We start from the raw sequence: 17,060 nt of genomic DNA on the forward strand, positions 1-17,060 counted from the left end.
TTTTCCCACGTGCTATTTTAAAATAAATTGCAATAGTGTGCAGTTGGTTCCATGCCTGCATACAGTTACTGTACATGTACCAGCACTGCTATCATGCATGACAGTGTGCCAGACAAATTCAATCATTTTGTACTTGGATCTTAAATCTACCTATGCAGTGCTTCTGGGCTCCTGGCAGTACCGTAGCTATACACACACTGGGATTTAATAAAAGATCCAATTACAACTTTCATTATAGTTAGCTAAGCATGCACTCTAACATTCTCACTAGCCACATTAGTATTCAGTGTCCAGTACATGGTCCAGTCTGTAGTCTACAGTCAGTGTTTTACACCATCATTATTTTTATATCATACTGAACATTTTATGACTTCTTTATGTGATAGTTTATTATTAAGGAATGCACAACCAATTAGTGGTAGCCTAAATAACTATGTTTATAGACATGAATATGAATTCCTAGTGATGTCTTGGCTATAAGATAGCTACTCTATTAGTTACCCATCTAATATTTTTGTACATAATAAACATTACATAAGTGGATAAAATCCTGTAAGGAAATTGGTAGTAAAAAGCTTACTTACAGAGGAAGACTGGTACAAATTATCTATTACAACTAATATGATGTGGTGTAATTATCTCTGTTCGAATATATAGTCAATGTACTTTCTGGGAAGATGCTTCATAGGCTGTCAGTATTGAGCCTCCGTGTGGTGCCCACCTGGTTATTAAAAGTACAGACTGGTGTATGTGCATTAGTCAGTAACGCACTAGGGACCTGGTAATCCTAAGGCTGCAGCACATGTTAGGGTTAGACCTTCAGTGCTGGTCACTGTAAAGTGTTAGTAATAATAAAAAGGCTACTGAATGACTGTAGCTGGAAGTCAGAAATTTTAAAAGTAAAAAACTCTTTCAAATGTAGAAATCTCAGACCAGGTGATGAGTTGATTCATGGATAGCTTGTGTTGTAGACAAGTGTCTGAGGATCCACACAGCCTTGAATCTATGATTACCTGGTTTGTATTTTATTAGTACTTAAAATTTAAGTCCAAAAAAACCTCAACTGGGCTGGCTTAGCTAGCTGCACATGCAATGTTTTAAATGTATAATATCTGAAACAGGAAGATGAATTTTAAGTTTTACCATGCTGTAGTTACCCACATTATAGCTTTTGTTTCTATGGTAACACATCTTAGAACATGTGTTCATCTTTGTATACACAGGTCACTGATAGAGATGAGAATGGCTGGATATTTATGGCTATTGCTAGCACTTCTTGTTGACATCAGTGTTCAACAATGTACCATTGATGAGTTTCAGACCAACCTTGCTGATATAGTCACCTCCACAGAAGCTACAGATGCTGTCCAATCTTTTACCATCAACAGCACATATTATAACTGTTTATCAACATCTCAGATTGTTGGCCATTACAGGTCCATGTCTGTGTCAATATTGTACATCAGATCAGATGATCCTAATAACTTACGTGAAGTTCGTTACAACCTACAGTGTAATAGTAATGTTTGGGGAGTTGTTGGGAGCCTGTCAACTGCTCTGAGAAGTAATAACACAAGATTTAACTGTTCTGCCTGTACTGATCAAATTGTGAATGAGTATCATTGTACAGGTTAGTTGTCCATACATCACTATAGGGAGATATTTTAAGAGACTAAATTTAGTGAATTTTGTCTCATAAATTACAGATATCACCATGCACTATTGATTGTTTTTGGAATTTTGTAAATCAAAAAAACTTGGGAGAATTGCCTTTACACATTTCCACTAAAAATGTCCCACAAAAACTTCTGTGTACACTATTACTTTTGGGTACTATTTATGTGGGAACACTGCTGTTTGATTGCTCAGACATGGCAATTACATGATCTGTATATAATAGATTGCAAAGCATACTAAAATGCAATGTATATGCTCATGATCATCATTTTTTGTGGTGTGATACTAGAATTATTATTGGAGTCTTATCACAACTGTGTGTATCAGATAACATAGGTTGGGAAATTTGTTGTAAAGTTGTAGCAGTAATTACCCTTTTAAAACATTGTCATGCTTTGCCTTACCTATAACATACTTGTCAATGATTATGTAACCCATCACCATCTGCTGATTGTGATGGGGTGATGGGGTTGGTAGTCTACCTATAACTGGAATCCAGGGTTGAATCTATTACCCACAGGACGATCAGGGATAGGGCTGGGCTATATTTCAATAAATCACAAAATTAATATTGCCTACTAAAGTGCCCACTATACAATTATTGCATGTATTTATCCTTTGCAGTAATTATTGTATAGGCAATATTTATTGCATTTTGTAATAATTATCATGCTTATAATCTAAATTTTGGGTCTCGTATTTGATGCGGTTCATGCATACTATCACTAACCATGTCAGTTGCTCAACTTGTTAGCAAAGAAGTTGTGTTTGTAAACTCTAGTTCTCAGCAAAAATGAGCAGTCATATTGACATTGCAGACTTTTCAGGCTATGTGGTTGTGTTTCAATTATCACACGAAAAAGCTCATGCAATAATCATACGAAATAGCTCATGCAATAATCATGTGTCACAAATTAAATGTGACCAGGCCTGTAAAAACAGAGTATGTGGGCACAAACTACACCCCATCACTTTACAGGTCATATCTCAGTATTGGAACAGAATATTTGCATTCTGTAACTTGCATCATACAGCCAATTACATGCTTACTGAGAGCTGAAAATAGCTGGTCCATAGCATAATGGTTCAATAAGTAATGAGTGATGAAAGGTTGAAAAAGTAGGCAAAATCATGTGCCCACATGCCCTATTTTTGCAGGCCCAGTCACAAATATCGCCCAACCCTAGTCAGGTGAATTGAGGGTATTTGTAAAGTAAATGGTTAGGTATAGTGCTTGGCAGAATTGAAATTTGAATAGACAGTAGTAGTAACAGGATATATAATCAGCTTGTTGTAGTGACTATATATTGCATTATTTCTTGGTCCTAATATGAAGTAGTATGCATCCCAAAAACCAAAGAATGTAGTCCAGTACAAGTAGGCAAGTGCTTGTAATGTGGCAACTCAGTGTGTGTTGATTGTGGCTTGCTAAACCATCAACAAATTGAGTAATCACATACCAAGGGCTGGGTTATAAACAATCCTGTACTGGTATTTTGATATACCAGTTATCAAAGACTGTCACAGCATGATAACCAGTTATGTTAATTTATCATGATAAATGGTATGACCAGTATATCGCAGAGCACTAGTTAGATAGTACATGTGTATGTATTTTCTACTGTTTAGGTGTATTATGTCAATGAAACACACGTGAATTGACTTTCCACCTAAACAGTTTGCTAGGTAACCATGAAGTGAATTTAGGGTTGGGGTTCAATAGTTTAGCTAAGACTACCAGCAGTTGTGGTCGACAGGGCTAGGTCTTATGTGATAACAAGCTAGTGTCCGATTGTCTTACTGTTGGGTAAGTGTAGTACTACATCCCAAGTAGGGGATTGCATCACTTCAAGCCTGTTAATCTACCAATTAGCTGGTTTGTATATCATCTGGATATTTTGACAATACTGCGGGAAATCTTACAGTAAATAGAGTGTGCAGTTTTTTTTCATAGTTATGTAGGTGAAGGCACATGTTTTGCAAACACTTTTAGTAGATGATTCAGTCAGAGATTGTTTAGGTAACTAGAGTGATTACAAGTATTTGTGTGGCAGCAGAAATGATTACTGAGATGTATGGTTGCATGGTAGAGTATTCCTAAGCTACATGTATTAAACAACAGCAATATACATCTTCACTTGCTGGTTCTGATGGTTGTTGAGAATAAAAGAGAGAAAAATCTTATATACATAGCTGTTGATATATGTGACCCGATTTGCGAAAATGGGACATAATCACACAAGCCTAAATTTACAGTATAAAGCATTGAATACATTTGGCGAAATACTTGCGTATTACTTTTAAACCCCTCTTTCTTAGTGAAGAAAAGGACTACCAATAAAAGCCTGTATACCATCTTATTCGCCTGCTCAAGAGGAGTTAGAAAATCTTTGTTTCTTTGCAGTAGCCCAAGGATACATAAGTTATGAGCGTTTGTTTACGTCATGTTGAAGCGATCGTACGCGATTGATTTTTCTTCACTAATTTTGCCTTTGTATGCAGTGAAGAAGGGTAAGTAAAAGAAAGACTTACCCAGTAACTGATTCCCCTGTTCGTGGCGAACACTATGGTGAAAAGGTTAGCTCCGTACCTCAATCTGTCGGTAAGTTATAACCGTTTTAGTAAGCGCCTGTAATTTATTTTCCCTATACTTGCTGTACAAATCGATTTTTTGGTGTTTGCTACTTTGTAGGGCTGTAACTTCCAAAGTTATTGGAATATGAGGCTGAAACTTTGCCGGTGGGTATACTTGGCTAAGTAGATTATAAATATTTAATATACAGGAATTTGAATAAAATGCAATTATGTCCTGTTTTTGCAGATCCGGTCACATATTCCTTGCTATGTTCTGGTCCTCTGGCAACATATAACACGATTACAACCTGCATGGAACATAAACGAATACAGTAATTGAATTTGATTGATTCGAACACTTTTAATGAAAGAATAAAGAGTGAAACAACATTAAAATCTTCACAGTTGCTCACTGTACCTCTCTAGATTGTTGACTTGCAATGTGTTTGTGAGGCAATTTGTTGTTGGGAAGCTGTTGTATGCCAAAGCTTGTACATGTAGTTATGTCAACCTCCAGCACAAGGAGCACAAGGAGCATAAGAATCTGCCATTCCAATACCGTACATCAATTACATTTCTAAGGGGCATTAGATGGAGACATTTATACTGTTACGTACTATTACCTGTTAATGCATACTCATGTTTCAACAGGTTGTCACAGTTCATGTACTGGACTCAACCAGTGTTATGGACCAATGGCTAGTCAGTGTTGTAACTACATTGATGGTGGTAGCTGTACTGATGATTGTGGTATAGACAGAACAGCTAATTCAACTTTCCACTGTGTTGATGATAATAATACTGAAGATAATGTTGGTATGTTAATTATCATCTAATTACTGTACAATTATTTGTTGCAATGTGGTTTATAAAAACCTATTTTGTTAGTTCAGTCAAATCAATTAATTTTTTGGCCAATGGTTTAACTTTTCGAGGATTGAATTAATTGTCAAGTATGGGGGAACATATAACTTTGTGTTATAAGGAAGGCAGTGGTCTTTTGTAAAATGAAGACGGATTATTGTTTGGCATTAACTTAATGGTGATTTCATACACAACAATAATATATAACTTCACACACACATGTGGTGCAACAATGTGCAGTACTAAACTTGACACACGCATACTACAAAATCCACATGTGTGAAATAATAAAAATGCGTGTATGCAATATTGCAATTGCCTGTAGCTACATGCATCTACGCTGACGAGCTGTATAGTTACAGCAGTAATAGGGTGTCTTATGACCATTTTGCATTATTTTATCTAAACCATTTCATACATTAAGCTACGTATGTTTTTCACTGTGATATAATCCACTGGCACAATCATCTCACTGAAACTACATACGTAGCTATTGATCCAGATATTGAGAAGTAAATTCAAGGATATAATCTCTGGACTTCTAATTGAACACACAACATTTACAATCTCCACTGTTACTAAAAGCCTTGTCCAATAGATTTTTTTGCAGGTTACATGTTGTACAACATATTGTAGACTCTATTCAGTTTATCATTGAATATCATAATCCTAGTCTATGGCTCCTTAATATGCATGCGTACGTTTCTTAATTTGTGATACATAGCTATTTCTGCTTAATAGAAATCCACCGGACTTTGAAGTATACTTTAAAACCTTTGAAATTCACATTTTGCCTCCTCTGCTACTTTGAAAACAACCCACTATACGATATGTATGCCTTTGTCTGTGAGAACAGGTACAGCCTCTGTGCATGGGTTATTAGCTGCACTAGCTCTGAAACTTGACTAATGCACAGGTCACCATGCAGATAGACCATATCCAAAGCCTATTAATTACTTTTTTGTTTTCTCTGTCTGTACAACAACTACAGTAGGCTGCAAAAACAGTTTACGTTTTGTAATTGTAATTATGCAGTAGTAGTGTAATTACAAAAGCATAATTACGAATTATGCTCTATTGGTAACTATGAATAGATTGCATGTAATTATGGCTGGTGCAAAACCACTTTTTGCATAATTATGGTTAAAATGTAATTGTGGTACAAACATGCGTAATTACTTAGTAATTACACCGTAATTACAATTACAAAATGTATTTTTTTTGCAACGTACTGTATGTCTGGGATTTTCACCATCGTCCTTAAGCTTGGCTTTGTAAGCCATCTTTTTTTGTGTGATGTGACAGGTAACTGCTGGCTTGATGTGGTTGTGTGTATGTGGGTCAATGTCTTTGTACAGTTGACTGAACTGTTTCTGTGTTAATTTTGCTACATTTAAATGAGTCATCACAGGCCTACATTTCTAGCATTGAATTGATATACCCTTCCATCTTGAAGTGGCAGAAGTGTCTACCATGTTACTACTGTAAAACTGGAAATTTTTATCTTTATGTATATGTTAAAGCATAACCGCGAGTGCTATATGAAAAATAAAGGACGAGGCGTGCGGCCGAGTACTTTATTTTTCATATAGCATGAGCAAGGCTATGCTTTAAATGATTTATAGAGCTTTTAGTCGTGTAGCTTCACCATACACTAGGACTCGTAATTAACACGCGTTGCATGAACTATTAGCAGCCTGAACAGCACACAACTACTTTAACAAAGTAACTCACGCGTATTTCACCATAGTTTGGCATGGTAGATGTTCATTGCGTCTTTTGGCAGGTTTTGCTCGCAACCCACAATCGATTCTATTGTGAGTCACATGGTGAAATGTTTCCGTGATATCTCCAGGACTTTGTCCGTTTACATTAACAAACATAACAGCAATGCTACCTTCTCCCACCCATCATCAAAGCATTTAGGTATGTTTATAAAAGCAATCCAGTGGTAGAATTCGTATTGGCTGGGGTGATTGATCACTCAGCGTGGCAAGGCTATCAGCCTTCACCGGCTTGGTCATACTGGTGTGAGCCCCGCAGGCTATTAGCCTGCACTAGAGCATGTGGGCAACTGTGCTTTATTGCCCACAAAGAGTGCATTATTGCACCACAAAGAGTGCTCTTTGCGGTGCAATAAAGTACTTTTTGTGGTCGATGAAGCACTGTTAGCGGACTGAGAGTGTACTTTATGAAATTTAAAGTACACTTTTCCCTTTGATCTCGCCCACGCAAAGTTCTATAACTTACAATATTGCTTATAATTTTCATAGGTCATGGATATGCACTTTTACCTAGAAACCACTTTTCAACAGAACTATAATCTCTGTTTTTTAATACAAATAAAAAAATTTAAAAATCCTAGCATGGAGCATATACCCTCAAAAATGGCGGATGCACTATTTTAATGATGTAGTAAAGTGCCACGCCTTAGGTGCACATAGTGTATTTAATGGAATGATAAGTTCATAAACAATAGGTTGAATTCTTCTTAAAAATGTGTACACTAAAAATGCAACCTTACCTGCCTGTTAGATAATGTGCGCATTGGGAAGCGTTTCTCTGGCTAACTGAACACTGTACACTCTTCGCTATTTACAAGCATTATAAACCAGGAACTGGTGAATATATAGTCTGCTAAAAGGTTAGGCAATGTTACATTATTTCAATATAATATTATTGTAGGTTTAAAACTGACAGAATTTTATGTCAACTTGTGCTATTTTACAAAAAAAGGCTAGAGAAGACTGACAGATGCATTCAGCAGTGCTAACAGTGCATAGTGCTTGTATCATTGCAAGTGGTAGGAAAATTATATTTGATAACGAACTACACTGAAGTTTTACAGCTGTAGCGTAGTTTTTTGTGAATAATGTGCAAGCTTTATATGTCTTCTGTGCAAGTTTTATGTCTTGTGGTGAATGGTGTAATTTCTAAAATACTTCTGTGGTTAAGTCTAGCTACAAAAGACAAGAAAATAATAAAGTTTGAGTCCAGTAAAGTGAATGGTGAATGGATACGCCTGAGTACATTTTCATCTTTTTTTGAAGGTATACTCATAAAGGGAGTAACCAGTGCAGGAAATGCTCTGTAGGGTGATAAAATACACATGTGACCTGCTAAGCAACAACTGACCATTATTGCACAATTATGTTTTGCTACAACAATGTACTGAAATAAACTGGGTAATAATACACATGCTGCATGAAAATTTTATGCACATTTCAATTGCTTTGGTATGTACTGAAACAAAGTTCAAATTAATAAAACGTATATACCACCAGATTCCCCTGTTCATGAAAATCTTTGTTATGTCATACGTATGGTATGTGAGCTGCGGGCGTTTATTTTCAATGTGGTAGAAATAAAATTTACTATCATCGTTTATTTTTTGAAATGGCCTTCTTCTTGTCTACACAAAGATATACAGGGAACAAACTATACCTTGATTGATGTGCCAGTTCATGGTTCTTCATAGCTTGTGTCAGTTGTGAGTTATGAATATAAGTGCCTGTTTTATTTACCGTATTGTTGCTGTACAAATTGAGTTTATTCCTGTTCCAACTATCTAGCACCATAACTCCAAGACTATATTCATCACAAAAGGCTGAAACTTTGGCTGTCCACTCATTTGTTACTATAGATAGCAGAGAAGCAATAAAATGGAATTTGAGGAATGTGTGAAAATGGCTGGTTTTTGCTCAGCATGTCACACATACACACATGCACACACGCACAAACTCTCTCACACACACACACACACACATGCAGGCAGACACACACAGAGACACACACACACAGGCTGACACACACAGAGACACACAGAGACACAGACACATACACACACACAATCTGTGTGTGTGTTTGTACCCCTATATAAATTGCTATACTACTTTCATGGAGAGATTGTAAAGCTAAAAGCTTAGGGTTAGAAATGTGAAACTATATAATCCACTTATAATTACAACTTCACTCATGCATGGTATTATATGTGTGGAAGCCATGTGCTCTTCATGGCCATGTATGATCCATTCACACATTCATGTGTCATGGCATGATTGGAAGCTTGAGAATATACCAAGCCACTGTGTTTGTGGGCCACATTTACCCCAGACCATGTAATGTCTGTGATGCTGAAGAACTCTACTAGCTACTTATGTACATAATTGTGGACTGTTATGAATAAAATTAATGCAGAAAAAATCCATTGCAAAGTATATTTAAGGATCAGTCTATTTGCTTTTTTGCCTATTTACTGTTCAACAGTTCTTTTATTTTTTATCTATTATGCTTGACAGCATTAGTTTGTCATTTCCAATTGTATATCTCTAGCTATAATTTTGCCATATCATGATCTATTAGAGTATCTCAATCTTGAGATGTTTTCCTATAGCAACAAGTTGTATAGTGTTAAATACTTTTTTATTCTATTCCTTCCTACAAAATGTAAACAATTTACCATATGTATTTTTTAATTAGACTACTATTTTGGATACTTTTCTGGAGGTGGACAACCATCCCTCGTAATAACAACATCAGAATCACAACCAGTGAACTATTCAGTTGAGGCTCCAGGAGTAGGATATTATACTAGTGGTAATGTCACAAGTGATAATGAGGTCATCATTAATCTTCCTACTACTCTGATAACATCATCACATAATGATCAGAATAAAGGAATTCACCTGATGATCAGTAGTGATAGGGTGACTGTGATTGGTCAGAATTTGGCAAGTTTTACTAGTGACACATTTCTTTGTTTACCCATTAAAAACTTGTGTGTTGATGAATATGTGTATTATGGGATATCTATACCAATGACAACTGGTAGTCCATTCAGTAGTTACATTTTAGTAGTTGGTACAGAGGATAACACGATGATGAAGTTAACAGTCACACAACCAGTCACCATTAGTGTTAGTAACTCTACAGTTGATCTCACTGCTGGTATACAGTACTCATTTGTGATCAACAGGCTCCAAACTGTGTTGATTGGATCAGTTGATGATTTGACTGGAACTAAAATTGTTACAAACAAACCAGTATCTGTGTTGAGTGGTCATCAGTGTGGAAACCAACCAGTGAATATTGCCAGTTGTGATTACTTAATAGAACAAGTTCCACCCACCACATTATGGGGTAGAGTATATTATACTGCACCATTAGCCACCAGAAGGTCATATACTATTAAAGCACTGGCAGCATATAACTCCACTGTTGTTGATATTTACTGTAACAATACAAGGGAGTCTTATATTATTACTGAAGGAGAGTCTGTTAAGAAAACTCTATCACTACAAGAGTATTGTGCCATTAATTCCAGTAAAGAAGTGTTAGTTGTTCAGCTTAGTCATGGTCAAGCTGATGACAGTGATGGAGACCTTATTGGTGATCCAATGATGACACTAGTACCAGCCACAAATCAGTATAGTAACAAATTTCAGTTTTCTACACTTCAAGGTCGAGCAGGTTACACTCATTATATTAACATCATAGTGTTAGCACAGTATTATCAACCTGACATGATCTACCTGATATCAGGAGGAGTGAACAGGTCACTAGACACACACCAATGGGTACCAATTATGGTCAATAATGTAACTGAAGCTTATGGTGTACAAGTGATGATATCAGAGGGTGTGGCTGAAGTTGTTCATTTTAATAATGATGGTATACTGTCTCCTCAAGTGTATGGATGTGCTGAACTTGAATGCTATGGTCATCCAGGGGGGATTCACTTTCTCACAAATTGTGCAGGTTGTTTGTCATTGCATTTGTGTATGCTAGCAGTTGTTGTTACTGCTATCATGTTTTAATGTGAATATACATTCAGTGCTCCTCACATACAGTAGCATGACTATGGTGGCATTGAATTAATAGGGATCATAAAGACCTACATTCCTACTTGATCAGAAACTAACTAAACTTTTGTGTTCATAAAAGTAATGTAGCAAGTTTGGCCATTTACAGGTAATTTAGATTTTACTGTAGTTGCAAATATACTTTCTTCTATTTCAAAGTTATTTTGGGTAAAACAGGCAAGCATTGCTACATGAACACCAAATTTTTACCAAATAGTAAATTTGTGACCTGCTGAGCAAATCCTGATTATGGTTGGTTTGCATTCACTTGAGTCCCCACAATAAACAGTAATATCAAAGAGGTTTTGTACTTTAACAAGCATACCGTAATTCGTTTTATTTTTGTGCAAACATTTTTCGTGACAAAAAATTTCGTGTACAAGTATTTTCAGATGATTTACGTAAATGACTGCTCTATTGTAGTAGTTCAATCTTGTATAAAAATTTTGTGCAAGAAATTTTTGTACAAATTTTGCACACGAAAATTATTTTACAACGAAAAAAAAGCTAATTATGGTACTTTAATGTTAAACATGTTTTAGCGTATGTAGCAAAGTTGATAAAATTTATACAAGTAGAAGGAATATGGTTGTGAATGATAGAATGGTATGTAAAAGTAATTGCAACCCACTAAGGAGCTAAATCCCTCAAAGGCAGCTTTGAGCCGGTGTCCACAATAGCTTGTATGTATTTTACGTACACTTTATCTCTAATTTCAGATGTAAACTCAGGAGAGTGCCAACCAGAACTGACAACATGTTTATCAGAGGTAAATGTTTAGTGATCTACTATATAGTCACATAGATAATAATGTAAGAATATAATTGGTTTATTTATGTATGTGATGTTCATGTAAGTGTTGTATGCTATGGTGTCTCTGACATACACTGAAATACATGGGAAGTGTTCACGTTAACTCTATTGTGTACATTTGTAGTTTTATCCTTTTGGTCTTGCTGAAATGGACAGTATTATTGGACCAACAGTTGATGGCTTTTCAAATGTTACTTTGAGAGAAGATTTCATATTTTTCAGACAAGCATATAGGAAACTGTTTGTAAGTGCAAATCATTCTGTGTGTATGCGTTATACTGAGACCTGTTTATGTATAATAAAATCCATTCCAGACATTGTTATATTTATAATATAAGCATTGCTGTGTTGCTTCTCAATTGTTCTCCCTTAGTTGGACATTATTCCTATTTTTCTCAGCACCCACTATATAGGAAAAGCTATACTGTTGTTGTGTCCACCACTCCTCTCAGTGGTTTACCACCACACTATCTTACATGTCAGTAGAGGACCATTGGTGTGTTTCTTGTGTCTATTCATAACCAGCAGGAATGTCAATTGCAACTCCACTATCCCCACAGCAATTAGCTATACATGGATGTGGACTGTGAATACTCTCCATTTATGGCTATGAATATAGCATTTCCTTGTTGTATGGTTACTTTATGAAGAATTGTATTTACTGTTATTCAGCACTATATGCGGTGGTCACATGATAGTCTTGTGTCCAACTAGTTAGCAATAATAATGTTTTCTCCACCTGTTGATGGAATTTTTAGCACTTTGTGTGAAATGCATAGTGTAGCTGAGCATGTGTCTGTTTTTGGTTATTCTTGAAGTGAAATAACTTATGCCACCATCCTGTACAAGGGATTCAGTTCCGTTTGGAAGCAATTGTTTTGTGTGATGGTATAATCACATTGTTTTAAACTTGTTAACGTCATCATGCAAACAGCATAATAATTAAACCGAAGTAAAATTCCCGGTAAAGAAATGTGTCACATGTACAACAGTCTGAAGCATGATATGGGTATCCATCACCATTGTGGTACCAGATAAATCACTTTTAAAAAGGCACAAATTGCAAGAAGTACTGAAAACCCTGTACTGCATTTCTTGTGGTATGGTTGAGGCTTTACAAGCCAGTTTAATACTTCCTGGAAGATCAGAATTGAGGAGTTTAATAAAATACCTAGGAAGGTTACGAAAAGCTACTGTTTTGATTAAAATTGTTAGCTAAGCGACTGAAAACATTTGTTTATCAAATGGTAACATAAAATCATCAATTCTAGGTTGCCAGTGTAAATTTAAAGCATTCCATGTTAAAAGTTGAGTAAAATTGTAGGATTTTATACCACAAATTTTTTTCATCTATGATACGATTTGTATAGGTAATCACACACATTTGAGTACAATTATTCCATAATTGCACGAAAATATGTGTGATTGCCTATTAATCACATAGTGATCACCCTTCATGGTTTGTAGTACACATCTATCTAGTTCTATGTGGCCATTAACCTCTACCAAGTGATTGCATCATCCTTCTCTGTATTACATCATTTGTTGTTGCACTTAAAGGCTTCACATATTAGCAATTTTGATTGGCTGCTCAAAATGTCTACATATGTTTCACTTAAAAGGCTTCTATTGTCAGCTTATTTGATTGGCTATTGATTATTACTTTCTTGTTGCACTTAAAAGGCTTCTGTTGTTCTGCTATTTTATTGGCCACTTTACAGTGCAATTACAGAAACAATGCCATGGGATTTGGGATCAATTGTACTCCTACTATAGATAGTAACGTATGGCAAACTAAATCACTATGTAATTATAAGTATAACACTATAATAGTAAAAGGACTAGTCATTCATGTCATTCCAGCACATATTTTGATTTATTGCTTATATGACACTGTAGGTCAACAATAATGGAATTGTCAGTCTTAAATATCCATTTGACAATCATGAGCCTCGTTTGTTTCCAACACGACAAGGTCATGATGGAATAATTGCCCCATACTGGGCTGATGTTGATACTAGAGGGACTGGAACTGTGTATTATCGTGAGTCTACTGATCCCAACCTCCTTGGTAGAGCAGCAAGTCAGATACAAGGCACTGTTGCTACATCATTTATGCCATCCCATTTGTTCATTGCTACATGGGATGCTGTGGGCTACTTTAATAACAGAACTGATAAGGTAATTGTGTCATGATGCTCTACCTATAATTATGTAAAGGCAAAAACACTATTACTGTGAAGATGTTGTGTAGTAGAAATATACGTACATAGATACCGACATGTTTATTGAACAGTTGAACATCCAGTTTATTATCCATCCATGTACATACAAAGCATGTATGTATGTTATGAATACTTGTAGTATTATAGAAAATAAACTATTTTACTTGTTAATAAGCACATGAGTGGAAGATGACATACAATGTATTATTAGGTAGTGAAAATATTCTATACATACATTCAGTGTGTACTTACTTATAGATCTGTAGTTTCACTGTTGTATGTTCTGTTATCATGTTTTGTTACTGGTTACAGACGAACACATTCCAGTGTGCTCTAGCTACCAATGGTGTCCAGTCTTTTGTAATATTCCTATATGCTGATGGGCTAATACAATGGACAAGTGGTGAACACTCTGAGTCTAGTGACCTAATAGCAGTGGCTGGCTATAATACTCTTGAAGGAGCTCATTTCTTTAATATCCCAGGATCAGGAACTGTTGAAATCATGAATGTGACTCAGACCAGTAATATAGGTGTTCCTGGAATATGGATACTTCATGCTGAAGGTCTATATACATGTGTTGTATAATTTTATTATGTGATCAAATTTGTGAAAACAGTCTTCCACTCATATCTGATTCTATGAACTCGTACTATCATAACATATAGTGTTTAAGATTGTCCAGAAATTTTCTCTATCTATGCAGCTACGATACCACTCAAATGCATTGTCATCTCACAAGAGTGCAAACATTTATAAAAACTTGATAATTAAGGGGTGTGGCACCCATTGAACTTGCAAGTATCCATCCCAAATGAAACAGGATGGATACTCACAAGCGAAATGCGTGCCATCCCCATTAGCAAGATATTTAATCACTCTCTCTCTCTCTCTCGCGAGATAACATTGCATTTGAGTGGTATGGTATGGTGGTACTTACCATTGACCAAATTTCAACTCAGTAGAGTTTTATTTATATACTGAAGTTATGAATCATCAGTTGGTAAATTGGATGTGTGTGGAAGACCTCTTTTTGCAAATCCGGTCCCATATGTGACTGGATTTTGGAAAAACGATCCAAATCACACATTAGAAGTTTCGAGATAAACGGTTTAAAAAAATTCGAGCTAGAATAACTCTCCAAGGATAGCAAGCACGTGTATAACATTTACACTACAGATGCATCAATCTGTTACCTTTCAGACCACTTCCAGTACTTGTAACTGTTTGTAGAGTTTCCTGCCAAATAAGATAGAAAATCTGAGCAGTTGGACAAGCAAAGTAGTATCACGAGTGCTCACAAAGGGGTGGAGGGTAGAGGGTGGTGGTGGTGTGGGCAAGGGTTAGACCTCAAAATGGAGGCAGACCATGATTGTAGTCCAGAGACGAGGTTACAGGGCTGTACTGGCTCCTTAGTGGCTGATATGTAGCAAATTCCACAGAAAAAACGTCTGGCCAACATTACGAGGCTGTCCACCAGCAACCCAATGATTCTTGCCAAGCCAGGTCCTTCACAAGGCCTAAAATCACCATTTGAGCTCTACACACTACCCAGAAAAGACATCTGTTGAAACCAGCCTCAAGTAGTTTGAGTGGTATTGAGTGTCAAAACTACTAGTACGATAGTGTAGCTATCCACTGGAGGTGTTAGTTGATTTTGCCTGATGTGCGATTTGGATCGGTTTTGTAAAATCTGGTCACATATCATGTTTACTGTTAAAGTTAAAGGTAAATGTTAAGAATAACTTAACATTGTGTTGTTATATTGTGACTAACAGTTCATTGCTATAAAACCGGTAAACTATATCTTCTCCTATTTATAAAGTAGATTTAGGGCTAGAACTTCAATTCAAAATTTGTATTTTTAAGAATGTCAGTAGTGGTTGAATGGCCAAGACCCAGGGTTATGAGCTGGGCCCCTAGCTCAAATCCAATTGTGTAATTTTCAATATATTTCCATGGACTCTTTTAAAATTTCTTAGAGACTGTACTATTAGAAAAAAAATGATTGTGTTTGTTACATACGTTATATGGTTTCAGTTCTGTTACTGGTGGAGATTCCATACATTTCAGCTACAATGGCTAACCTATCCACTGATTAATGTTCAAGTTTTTCCCATAAACTCTTTCTCCTATAGACTGGGCAAATATTGATCTTTCTGCTTTATGTATTTACAGCTAGTAGTGTGACAGACTACTACACAAAGGACCCAGCACAGTTGTACTGTAATTGATATTTATAAATATATATGATGTTGGCTCCGACCATTTAGCTGCATTGTGATTCATATATGCACACTTGTTGTCGTGTATGGTATCATTCCTTTTATAACAAGCAGTAGCATATTTTGGAAACTGTATCCTTACATTATTTAAGTTGAAATACTGTGTAGTACTTCAAAGGTGTGTAAACATGTGAATGCCATATGGTCTCATAGTAGTCTGTTGTAAACTTTTGCTTGAAGACTTATATACATATTATGTTAAGAGCAGTTGCAATGGTTCAATTTTGTGGTTGTTAAGTATTCAATTGATTGTATTGCTTTTTATTTGGTGTGATCAAGTACACAGAATTGCTTGCATTTTGTCACTTAATGGGTCTAATAGGGTGATTACATGTATCATTAATTTGCATGTTTGTTGTTACAATCTGAGCAATATTATGTCTTTGCCCAGAACTGCAACCAGTTACAGACTTCATGGTAACTACAACTGAAAGGTCAGCTTTTGTGAGGGCTAGTCCACCAAATGTAACTGATGGATTAGTGATCAGTTATATTATGTCATATCAAGCAGTTGGAATGAGCAATGTGGTGATGATGAATTTCACTGCTGATGACACTTTACTAAATGTTACAATACAACCATTACTACCATTTACCAACTACGTGTTTTCAGTACGAGCATGCACTATTATTGGATGTAGCCCAGTCTCTGCTAATGTAATGGTGATGACATTAGAAGATGGTAATGTTACTATAACTGTATTGTGTTGTGAATATGTATTGCATATATATATATATATCAACCAATGTTGGGGTGTCAC

The 17,060-nt window shown here is 35.9% G+C and overlaps 1 protein-coding gene across 1 annotated transcript in view; it reads left to right on the plus strand.

Annotated features, from left to right (window-relative positions):
- Positions 1 to 17,060, plus strand: part of LOC136253737 (uncharacterized) — a 33,371-nt gene that overhangs the window by 4,431 nt on the left and 11,880 nt on the right. Inside the window, exons 2-9 of the mRNA XM_066046394.1 lie at positions 1,224 to 1,630; positions 4,903 to 5,067; positions 9,595 to 10,872; positions 11,696 to 11,745; positions 11,914 to 12,033; positions 13,689 to 13,970; positions 14,327 to 14,579; positions 16,691 to 16,981. Of these exons, the coding sequence (XP_065902466.1) occupies positions 1,237 to 1,630; positions 4,903 to 5,067; positions 9,595 to 10,872; positions 11,696 to 11,745; positions 11,914 to 12,033; positions 13,689 to 13,970; positions 14,327 to 14,579; positions 16,691 to 16,981 (2,833 nt within the window). The 5' untranslated portion in view covers positions 1,224 to 1,236. The remainder of the gene's footprint in view (positions 1 to 1,223; positions 1,631 to 4,902; positions 5,068 to 9,594; positions 10,873 to 11,695; positions 11,746 to 11,913; positions 12,034 to 13,688; positions 13,971 to 14,326; positions 14,580 to 16,690; positions 16,982 to 17,060) is intronic.

This window comes from Dysidea avara, chromosome 4 (assembly GCF_963678975.1).
Source record: "Dysidea avara chromosome 4, odDysAvar1.4, whole genome shotgun sequence".
In the NCBI taxonomy this organism is placed as follows: Eukaryota; Metazoa; Porifera; class Demospongiae; order Dictyoceratida; family Dysideidae; genus Dysidea; species Dysidea avara.